This window comes from Seriola aureovittata, chromosome 2 (assembly GCF_021018895.1).
Source record: "Seriola aureovittata isolate HTS-2021-v1 ecotype China chromosome 2, ASM2101889v1, whole genome shotgun sequence".
In the NCBI taxonomy this organism is placed as follows: domain Eukaryota; kingdom Metazoa; phylum Chordata; class Actinopteri; order Carangiformes; family Carangidae; genus Seriola; species Seriola aureovittata.
The window spans coordinates 31,874,492-31,885,364 of record NC_079365.1 but is presented as its reverse complement, the minus strand read 5'-3'; the positions used below and the strand labels follow the sequence as shown (position 1 = coordinate 31,885,364).

The 10,873-nt window shown below is 46.7% G+C and overlaps 1 protein-coding gene across 1 annotated transcript; it reads right to left on the bottom strand.

Annotated features, from left to right (window-relative positions):
* Positions 1-3,220: 3,220 nt before the first annotated feature.
* Positions 3,221-8,106, bottom strand: mych (myelocytomatosis oncogene homolog). The gene is made up of 3 exons (XM_056363511.1): positions 7,850-8,106; positions 5,877-6,435; positions 3,221-5,251 (listed from the first exon to the last, which is right to left on the bottom strand). Exons 2-3 carry the CDS (start codon positions 6,418-6,420, stop codon positions 4,659-4,661), a joined length of 1,137 nt encoding a protein of 378 aa, XP_056219486.1. The 5' UTR covers positions 6,421-6,435; positions 7,850-8,106; the 3' UTR covers positions 3,221-4,658.
* Positions 8,107-10,873: the final 2,767 nt, after the last annotated feature.

The window sequence follows — 10,873 nt, the reverse complement described above, 5'->3', positions numbered from 1 at the left end:
CTTCCTGCAGACTTTTATAAGACTTTCTGGTCCGTCATTGGTGAGGACCTGTTGTTGGTTCTCCAGGACAGTCTGAGAACAGGGAGGTTGCCTCTGAGCTGCAGGAGAGCTGTGCTCACCCTCCTCCCAAAGAAAGGAGACCTGCAGGACATTAAGAACTGGCGTCCGGTGTCTTTACTTTGCACGGACTATAAACTGTTGTCCAAAGTATTGGCAGTGTGACTGAGAAAAGTGATGGAGCATGTCATTCACGTAGACCAGACATACTGTGTACCCGGCAGGTTGATATCTGATAACATTACTTTGATTCGGGACATTTTGAACCTCTCTGGTTCTTTGGGCTGTGAGCTTGGTCTGATTTCTCTAGATCAAGAAAAGGCTTTTGACCGAGTTGAGCACCAGTACTTGTGGCGGACATTGCAGGCTTTTGGGTTCAGCTCTGGTCTCATAGCCAAGATCCAGGTCTTGTACAATGACATTGAAAGTGTACTTAAGATTAATGGTGGTTTGAGCGCTCCTTTCAGAGTCCAGAGGGGAGTCAGACAGGGCTGCTCTTTGTCAGGCATGTTATATGCGCTGGCCATAGAGCCATTTCTGCACAAATTAAGGTCACGTTTGTCGGGTTTTTCTTTTCCTGGGTGTGAACATTGTTTTAAACTGTCTGCATATGCCGATGATGTTATTGTTTTTGTAAAAGACCAAAGTGACATTAATGTTCTGGAGGGCACTGTGAGTGTTTTTAATAGACTCTCCTCTGCTAAAATGAACTGGGGAAAAAGTGAAGCCTTAGCAGTTGGAGAGGGACGGATTAACAGGCTGATTTTACCTGGAGGCCTCGTGTGGAAGAGAGGAGGACTTAAATATCTCGGGGTTTACCTCGGAGATGAAGCCCTCTCTTCCAAAAACTGGGAGAATGTTCTAGAAAGGGTTGAAAGCCGACTTAAAAAGTGGATTTGGATTTTACCAAAACTGTCTTTTAAAGGTCAGATCCTGATTATTAACAACGTTGTGTCCTGTATGTTGTGGCACCGGCTGGCGCTCACGGACCCTCCTGGGAACCTGCTGTCCAGAGTGCAGGCCGTCATGGTGGATTTCTTTTGGGACCCACAGAGTGTCCTCTTTCTGCCCAAGGAGGAAGGGGGACATGGTCTGGTCCACCTGGCTTTCAGGCTCCAGTTCATCCAGAGATTCCTGACTGGACCCGCTGGCCTGCTTTGGAGACCTGTAGCTCGAGCCATACTGGAGCGGTGTGGTGGGCTGGGTCCGGCTGAGTCGCTGTTTTTAATGGATCTAAATGGATGTAAGTTGGAAAATCTTCCATGTTTTTATAAAGGACTTTTCAGAGTCTGGGGATTGTTCCGTAAGGAGAGACCAAAGGCTGGTGTCTCTTTGGACTCGTCTCCGGTGTGAAGCTGGGCCGAGCCTGCTTCAGAAACTGTGTGAGGCCCAGATCCTCACGCTGGGCCGTGTGGTGGAGGTGTGTGGCCCACGCCTGGACAACGCCGCAGGTCTGGCCTCACGTTTGGGGATCAGGTCAGTCAGAGTGATCAGTCTCCTCCTGAGAGGCTGGAAACAGCAGCTGACTCCCTCTGAACTGTTACTGACGGCTGCTTATTGTAACGGACTGATTCAGCCTGATGTTACTGATCCTCTGCCAGATGTGAACATTGTTCCTGTTTTTACTTGTGATGGTTTGTTGTTGAAGCTGAATGTTGCTGATTATAAACTGAGCAGCATGGTGAGTAAAACAATGCACTATCTACTAGTAAAACTGTTAAACCAGAACAAGCTGAAAGGTGGAGTTGACGCTGGAGGACTCGTCGGTCTGTGGCCTTTGGGTTTTTGTTTCAGATGTTTGATTTGTTTGACGAGTTTTTCTCACAACAGATGTTCATCCTGTGCTACAGGTACAACAGGAAAGAGAAAATGAAATGTCAACTCCTTTTTGCTTAACCCAACAAAAAAGTAATTTATCTGAGCAGTAAAATCAAGCTTGAAAACTTGTTAGATGTTGATGTAATGGTCATTTTTATGTTGATGCTAAAGGCAAGACTGAAAACTCATTTCAGTTTCCTTATGTTGATAAATAGTGTAGAAGAGTTGAAGAAGACATGGAGTCTCAAACAAGAGCTGTGTTCTGTGGAGAATGATGAGCTGATTTTTGGTCATTTGTTGAAGTGAGCGAGGTTTCATTTATTTAATTTGATTTATTTAGGAGTTTTTTGTTTGATTTATTTTTTGAATTTTTTTTCTTGAGCAAATAAATAAATGTCTCTCTCTCTCTATGTCAGGGCTCATCTGCTGTGAAGTCTCAACACAGCGAACACTGGGGGTCTGTCTGCTGAAGCCAAGGGACCTTAACAGAAACACAGGAACAAGATAACATAGAGTATAACACACACACACCTGTCTGGCACGTGTCCACTTGCTCCAAATGCTCACTGGGACACATGGACGGCTCTCAGGTTGCACTGCTGCTGCCTCATACTTTGCCCTGAGAAAACACTCACATATCTCCACACCTGGGAGGGAGGGGCCAGAGGGGACAGGTGTGTGAAGGTGAGAATGAGGACTGTGGAGTTCTCAGGAATCTCTAACTAACAGGTAGAACAGGAGAGAACGGGACATGGTGTGTTGACTCCCAAAGATTCAGTAGTCAATAAACAACATGGCTGACGGTGAGAAACTTGTCTGAGGCCTGAAGTAGATCATTTACAATTCACTCCATGTTCACATTGTGACCATCAGTCATTACCACATTATTACCTGAGGACTCGTCCGACCACACCCTTCTTTGATCTGAACTACACACCTGTTGTTTCTGACTTACAGGTTGGAACGTTGTCACGGTGATGTCTGTCTGGACAGACAGGTATATAAACACCTGGCCACGTCCTCCAGACCACCTCTCTAAGTCTCATGAGCTTCTGTCTTTAGTGTGAGGATGTGATTGATAAGTTCGATCATTGATAACTGTTTAATGAATGAAGAGCTTCATTAGATCAACATCCTTCAGTCCTGTTATTAAATATTATCAGTCATCAGCACTTGCATGTGTGTGTGCATGTGTGATAAACCACACAAACATCCAACTCTCATTCATTTTTTTAATTACATCATATTAAAAAAAAGTGCTGCTTGGTAAAAACCATAACATCTTTAAATCCTTAAATTCAAAATAATGAAAAAAAGACAAAAATAATTTATGATACAAGAAAAATATTTACATAAAATATTTATTTTACAAAATCTGTACAATAATAAAAAACAGAGCCCGACTGCAGCCAGGTGGAGGTAGGTTTGATGATGCTGAGAAAAAGAAGCTGCTGTCTGGTTAAAACCTCAGGAAACAAAGAGCAAGAAGAAGAAGAAGCATTAACCAGACAGCAACACAAACAAGGAAACAGAGTCCTGAACTGAATGCATTTCAAGGCAGAGCAGGTTTTTACCATTAAACACCTCCATGTCATTATTCCTACCAACCACGATGTGTTCAAGTACACTCAGACTGTAGAGGAAGAACACGTTTCTTTAAGACATTTAACACAAACAAACCTTGTGTTGTATGTTCATTTCATTATAAAACAGTATATTAATGGAACCATTGGTGGATAATAATATTCAGAATAAAATCCATTAAACATCCAACTTCAGATCCAGCCCAAAGATATTCACCTGAAGATGACCTCTGACCTCCAACATCATCACTGTTACATCATGTGTTCACATCTAAGACCGTCGATTCTGAAGAGGGGTATGTTGGTCAGAGTCAGTGGCCCTCATTAATTTCACATGGTTCAGATGTCGTCGTCGTCGTCAACATTATCATCGTCATCATCACGTGTACAGAGACAGGGTGAGGGCCACTGACTAACATCTGTCATGTTTCAGTAATGTCCACTGGATAATGGTCGTATGGGAATTTAATTGTTTTAAGTAATTCAAAATGGCCGCTTTACTCAACGACATGTCACAGTATCACTGCTGCAACTTCCTCCACCCAGAGCCTGGAAATAAAACAGAGGTTCCTGTCTGACTGCGAGTCCGGCTCAGTCCAGTTCTCCTTCCAGCTCAGTCCCTCAGAACCTGAAGGCTGGTTACCAAGGCGACTCGTCACAGACAAACACTTGAACACAGAGGTAAGAGAGAGCTGAGGTGAACTGAGCTGTGAACAATATCCAACCTGATCAATACAGTATCATCAATAACACATGAACCTGAGCTGGACACACACTGACCAACATTCACCTGAACCTGAAACACCTGGCAGAGAGGAGGGATTACTGGTTGCTATGGCTACAAGACATCCTGAAAACACAATATTCAAGTTTCATTCAGCTGCTGAGGCTTCCAGGTATTTGACCCACCAAGTCCCGGAGACCTGGTCCTGTCAGTGTGTGTCCAGCCAAACACCCGCTCTCTCCGTCCTCATCTCCTCCACATCTGTCCTCTTCTCCTTGTCTCCTCTGCTCTAACAGTCAGCAGTCGGCCTGAGAATGATGAGTGTGATGTGTTTGAGTCCGGTTCGGACTCCTCGTTACCAAGTATTTAAAATGTCAACGTTGTGCGTTCTTTTCAGCATGACACGCCATCCTTTGTCCCCGCCCATCCCTCTGTCTCTGTACAAGCATAAGCACATACACACACACAGTGGTCCATTAGCTGTGCAGCTGCTCCAGCCGGGCCTTCAGCTCCTCCTGCCTGGCTTTCAGTCTGTCCCTCTTGGTCTGCAGCCTGTGTCCCTCGTCCTCCAGGCTGTAGATGCAGTCTCTGGCCTTCTTCAGGATCACCACCTTCGACGCCTTGTCATTGTGCGACAGCTCCGGCACGTTGTCTCGCAGGCGCATGAAGCAGTTCTTCAGCTCGTTGCGTCGCTGCCGCTCCATTACGTTGTGAGTCCGGCGTCGCTCCTCCTCATCCTCCGTCTCTGTCGAGTTCCTAGACGAGTGGTGGTGGTGGTACCGTGACGAGGACGAGGACGAGGAAGAGGAGGATGAGCTGCGAGAGGAGTGGTGGAAGCGTGAGGAGCCGTCGCTCCCTCTCGAGCGCTTGTTGGATGAGGAGGAAGGAGGCGGCGAGGCGGGACAGGGAGCAGCGTAGTTGTGTTGCAGCTGGATCTCGATGTGGTGGCGCTGAAGAGCTCGCTGCTCCTCTTCATGTTTCTGCTGACGGACAGACAAGTCAGCCAATGGGGTCAGAGGGGAGGGACTGGAGGGACAGCGGACAACTGTCACCACGTCGATCTCTTCTTCTGTGGTGGGAGAAAGGAAAGATGGTTAGAGAGGTTCATGACTTCTAACCTTTCCCCTGTGAAGGTGTGTAGACACAACACACACACACACCGATGTAAACATCCAGACATGTGCAGAAGCTCAGTCATGTGTTAATTACAATTAAACCTTTAAACAATCATAAGACTCAAAACATTAATAAATAATTTTGATAATATTACAATATTTAACGTGTATAATAATAATAATTATTTTTATTAATATTATATGTTAATATTCACGAACTGAGATAAAGATACAACCTGACCTGATTAAAACATGAACACAGACGGTTCAATACTCACTTCCTCTGGTTCAGAGTCACATGACTCATTACTGTTAATGGATGAAGCTGCTACTCTCACTGAACATGAGTCACACACTCACTCACACACACAGTCAATTATCTCCCTTAAAACCTCTCATCTACTCATGTCAGTCAGCAGCTGAAGCCCCACCCACACCTCATACAGGTAGATTACAGGTGAGCAGTGAGAGGGTGAGGACTGTTGACACTGATAAGCTGCACAATAACAAGCAGGACTGAGGCTAAAGTCTGATCCTGGATCAGAGCCACAGACTTACAGAGACGACCTCTGAACTCACCTGAGTCACTGGAGGAGTAGGTGGACAGCTCGCCGCCTGTTGACCCGTAGTCTGACGTGGCCTCGCTGGTCTCCTGGGTGTCCATCAGGTTCTGGCAGTCCAGTGTGGATCCGGCGATCTCCTCGAAGATGCTGGTGTCGATGTCAGACAGCAGGGGGCTGGAGCCGAGCACCGAGGACACCAGCTTCTCCTCCAGACTCTTGTCCGCCGTCAGACACTGCCACAGACAGTCCTCGCCGCTCTCCTCCAGGGGGGGGCAGGGCTGGCTGGGCTCACCCTCCTTCTCTGCCGCGGTGGAGTGGAAGAAGTCGCAGTTCCAGTTCAGTTGCATGTCGTGGTCCTCCAGCAGGATGTCCGACACATAGCTCAGCTGGTCCTCCTTGGACAGAGGCTTGCTGCTGCCCAGTCCGGCCTTCATGGGGGGGGACTGGGGGGGTGTCGGCAGCGACTGGAGGTCCTTCATCAAACTCTGGCAGAACTCATCATCAAAGAGCAGCGGCTCCGAGTAAAGCCAATCCTGCGACTGAGCAAAGCTTTGCAACATGTTTGATTGTAGAATCTGGAACAACAATAAAAACCAGGACACACAGAGGTCAGAGTTCGTGGAGCTGAGAGTTTAAATCCAGAGGGGCAGCCGCTGTTGGACCAGGTCAGTCACAGCAGCAGCACGTGTAGCAGTGAAAGTCTAAACCACTTTCTCCACACTGACACCCGACCACAGCATGCCACCTTTTAACTGTGTTTACATCACTGTAGCCCCGCCCCGCTGCTCCCCGCCTGCCCCCCCACCCCGGGTGTGTGTGTGTGTGTGTGTTGGGGGGGCATCACCCCTGCCCATGACATCAGAGGAACAGCTGGGAGACAGAAACTTTACACCTCTTTCCACAATTTACATATTTCCTTATGAGAAAGTGGATGAAAGCAGCGGCTGCTGAAACAGAAGAGGGAGTTTCCCTCTTTCTATGTTACTGTGTCTGTTACTCAACAGTTAAACACTTCAGAACACTGCTCAGCAGTTATCACTTACAATACGCTGGTCAGGGCGTGCAGCTTCTGCCTCTATTACAAACATACAAATATATTAAATTATAAAATGCTTCAGGACTAGTTTTTACTTCCACAGCTGAAGGTGGACAGTAGAGCTGGGCCTGTACAGTGAGAAACTCCTATAATATTCCTATGGGTTGTTACGGTATGTGTGTGTGTGTGTGTGTGTGTGTGTGTGTGTGTGTGTGTGTGTGTGTGTGTGTGTGTGTGTGTGTGTGTGTGTGTGTGTGTGTGTGTGTGTAGCGGGCTGTGCCGGAGAACAAAGCCGTCGTGTGTGCAGTGCAGACAGGCTGTCTTTATTCACCACCACGGCCTCTAACCTGAACCAACCTTAAATGCAGTCCAGTAAAAATAAGTAATTAATGTTTTAATGATGACGTCTCCCCGCTCAACACTGACCGACTGTTAATGCTGATTAACGGACGCCTTTCACTCACTGTACCGGAGACTGAGCACAGCTGGTGCGGAACTGGAGACTAACTGGAGCAATAAAAAATACTACTCTCTGAATGATATCTTGAATGCAGCGTCGCTGACGCTTCAGCCTCTGCCGTTAGGTCCCGCGGACTCTCCAGACTCCGTTTAACAAACGGACATTTTAACCTGATTCACAGCAGCGACTAAAAACCTCCATTAGGCTCCAAACATTCAACGTTTCTGTGTAAAAGAAACATTCCGTTCAACAGAGACGCTCAAAAGGGGAACACGCTGCGGGGGCCATTTAAAACCGGCATGGGCTGAGGGACGCCGGGAGTCCACGTGAGACCGGTACTCTCTCTGTGACCCACGTCAACGGACATGAAACGTTCACATACAAAGAATAAACGTTCAGGAGCTCCGTTAACTCCCGGTGAGGTAACCTCAACGTGTCAGTTTACTTAGCTAACATTAGCTAACCGCAGTCCGGGCGCGTGCAGCTGCCTTACCTTTAACGGTCCCGACAGAAGACGACGGTTCACAGTGAAGATCAGAACCAGAGAAACGGCACAAATATCCTGTAACGTCCACAGAGCGTCAAACTACAGTAACGTGTCTTTGTGTGAAGTCTGAGTCACAGCACGGCAGCATGGTGTTGATCCGCGGTCTCTTCCTTTACCAGACACAGTAGGTGTGGCCGGCGGGGTCTCACGGATCATATACCTCTGAGACTCACCCGATGTCCTTCCGCCACCAAAAATCGCGCCAAAATGTGAAAACCCACACCAGGGAGTTAAAGACATTCAAACCATCGCCTGTAAAACCAGCGTCGGTCGACGTGTCGATCGAGTCCGAGCGGAAAAAAACGAGTCGACTGCGACTCTGGGTAATTTTAGATTGAAGTTGGGTCTATATTTATTTTTCGGCGGAGTGATACTCTGCGGGCCAGGATTCCAGGAAAATGGTGGCGGGTAAAAAGTTGGGACAGAAACACACGTGGATTGTGAGGAGAAGCCGGGTGTCTTACTGCCTGTCTCACTGCCTGTCTCACTGCTTGCCTGTTAGTCCGCCTCGGGGCGGCAGTTCAAACCGAGAGAAAGGAAGACACATTCAAACCTTAATTTTTATCTTAACCATGAAAAGAATCAAGAGGGGCGGTGACTCATGGCAGAGACCGTCAGAGGGACGAGGGTCTCAGAGATCCGGGTCTGGGCTGCAGTACTGTGACAGACAGACAGGCAGATGCTTTCAGAGCCACGTTGTCCTCTGGTCTTGCAGAGTATTTCACCATCCGTCCACCCGCCCCTCCCACTCTCTCTACTACTACTATCACTTCTACTACAACCTCTGTCCTCAACTGTCATCTCATCCTCGTGTTTACTGAGCTGCACTGAGGCACCATAAACATGGCAAACAGCTGCTTTTATTCACTTCCGGTTACACAGGCTGCTCAACACCTACATATTATATGTTTTTATGCGACACACAGATTTATTTAAACTATATATTTGTGCGCAACTTTCAAAAATTTAATTTTTCAAACTAAAAAACAAATTAATAACATTTAAAAAATCATTATGGACAGTAACACAGATAAAACAGGAAATAACAAAATGCTTAAAAGACAAACAAAGTGTAAAAAGATGAAAGGACTCTGCGTCGGGATGAATGAACTTAGAAGCCGCAGTCCTCCCTCCCTCCCCCTCTCTCTCCCTCCCTCTCCCTCCCTCTCCCTCCCTCTCTCTCCCCTCCTTCTTCCTCCCATGTCTTCTGGTGCTCTGCACGTTATATAACGGACAGGGATATGCTGATACACGTGCAGACACGTCGGCCAATCAGAGTGCGAGTCAGCCTCGGTTCACGTGAGTTCTCAGCAAACCCCAAAGAGTGTTGTAAGAGGAGGGGCTCAGTATCATACCGAGTACACTCATTTATACCGAGCTATTTAAACACATCACGGCTGTTATACGACATTTGACACGGGGGGGGGGGGGGGGGGGGGGGGGGGCGTCATCTGAGAGTTAACACTGTTTATAAAAACACGTTATTATTTTAATCTATCCATGGTATAATAATAATCTCTGCATGAAGACTGGTCTACAGACAGGAGGCGGGAACATGGAGCTGTATTACAGGTTCACCTATAAACAAACTGCTCCTCTGTGTTTATTGTTGTTGATGCTTCAGGAATAATCACAGCCTCACATGGAAACTATTTATCTGACTGTAACCTCAATGTCTCCACAGCAGCACCATCCCACAGGGAACAGACCCACGGTCAACCTGCTGCTCCACATTCACAGTCTGCAGCAGCTGATGAGGACCAACATTTTGTTTCAGTGAACACTAGAGGACAAGTGGGTTAATGTGCCACCTACAGGCGGACTGGCAGGCGGACTGAGTGGCCTGGATCCAGCACTGACCCGGCTGCTGGGTGGCCCGCTGACTCACTGCTTTAAATTCTGACTCACTGGTTAATTCTGGAATTTCACCTCTAACACATCTGTATGATTTTAACTGTTAAATTCAGTGCAGAAAAATCTGCTGAGTGTCAGTATGTGTTCAAATTCTCATTAACACCTTCAGAACCAGTTCAGAACCAGTTCAGAACCAGTTTAGAACCAGCTGCCAGTTCAGAGACCAGATCAGTCTGATGTCAGTAAAAATGTTTCACTAAAATAAAGAAAGACTGATTTTAAGACAGAAATATTAGACACCTTACCTTCAGACTAACTCAGGTTTAAGACCAATGTTACCATGGTAACAATCAATGACGCCTGCGCTGACCAGTAGCACCCAACAAGAAACAGGAAAACACGGCTCATATGTGGTTTACTAGAGCGCAATTAGAAGAGAAGGAGTTTTAGAGAAATCAGATTTGTTTTTATTGTTCGGCTCTTCGCAGAGTTTCCACAGTAAAACGTCCTGTAGCTGTTGAAGTCTTCCTGAACACAAACATGTTCTGCTGAAGGTGAACTGAGCTCAGAGGTTGGATGTGGTTCCTCAGTCATTTAAAAAAGACATTCTTGGGGTGTCGTGTAGCGTAGTGGTTTAAGCAGGCGCCCCATGTGTAGAGGCTACAGTCCTCGCTGCAGTTGGCCCCGGTTCGAATCCCGCATCGGACGGCCTTTCACTGCATGTCATTCCCCCTCTCTCTGTTTCCTGTCACTCTCCACTGTGCTGTCCATTAAAGGCATAAAAGCCCAAAAAAATATACTTAAAAAAAGAAATTCTTAATTTACCCAGAAGTCATTGCACCAGTCAGAACTGTTTGTGCAGCAGGTGAATTCAGACTCAGTCAATCTAAAGTCTGACTGTAGATCGAAGAGTCAGCGTCTCTGTGTGAAACTGGTCCCAGGTCAGTTCAAACATTATGGATGAACACGTAGGTGAATGCTTTTTTTGATTTATTACAAACTCTCCTACATGATGCGTTTGGTTGAAGTTAACATTAACTCTGTGTGTGTACACACACAGAGGGCACACACACACACACACACACAAAAGTTTAGGTACCCCTGACAATTTCCATT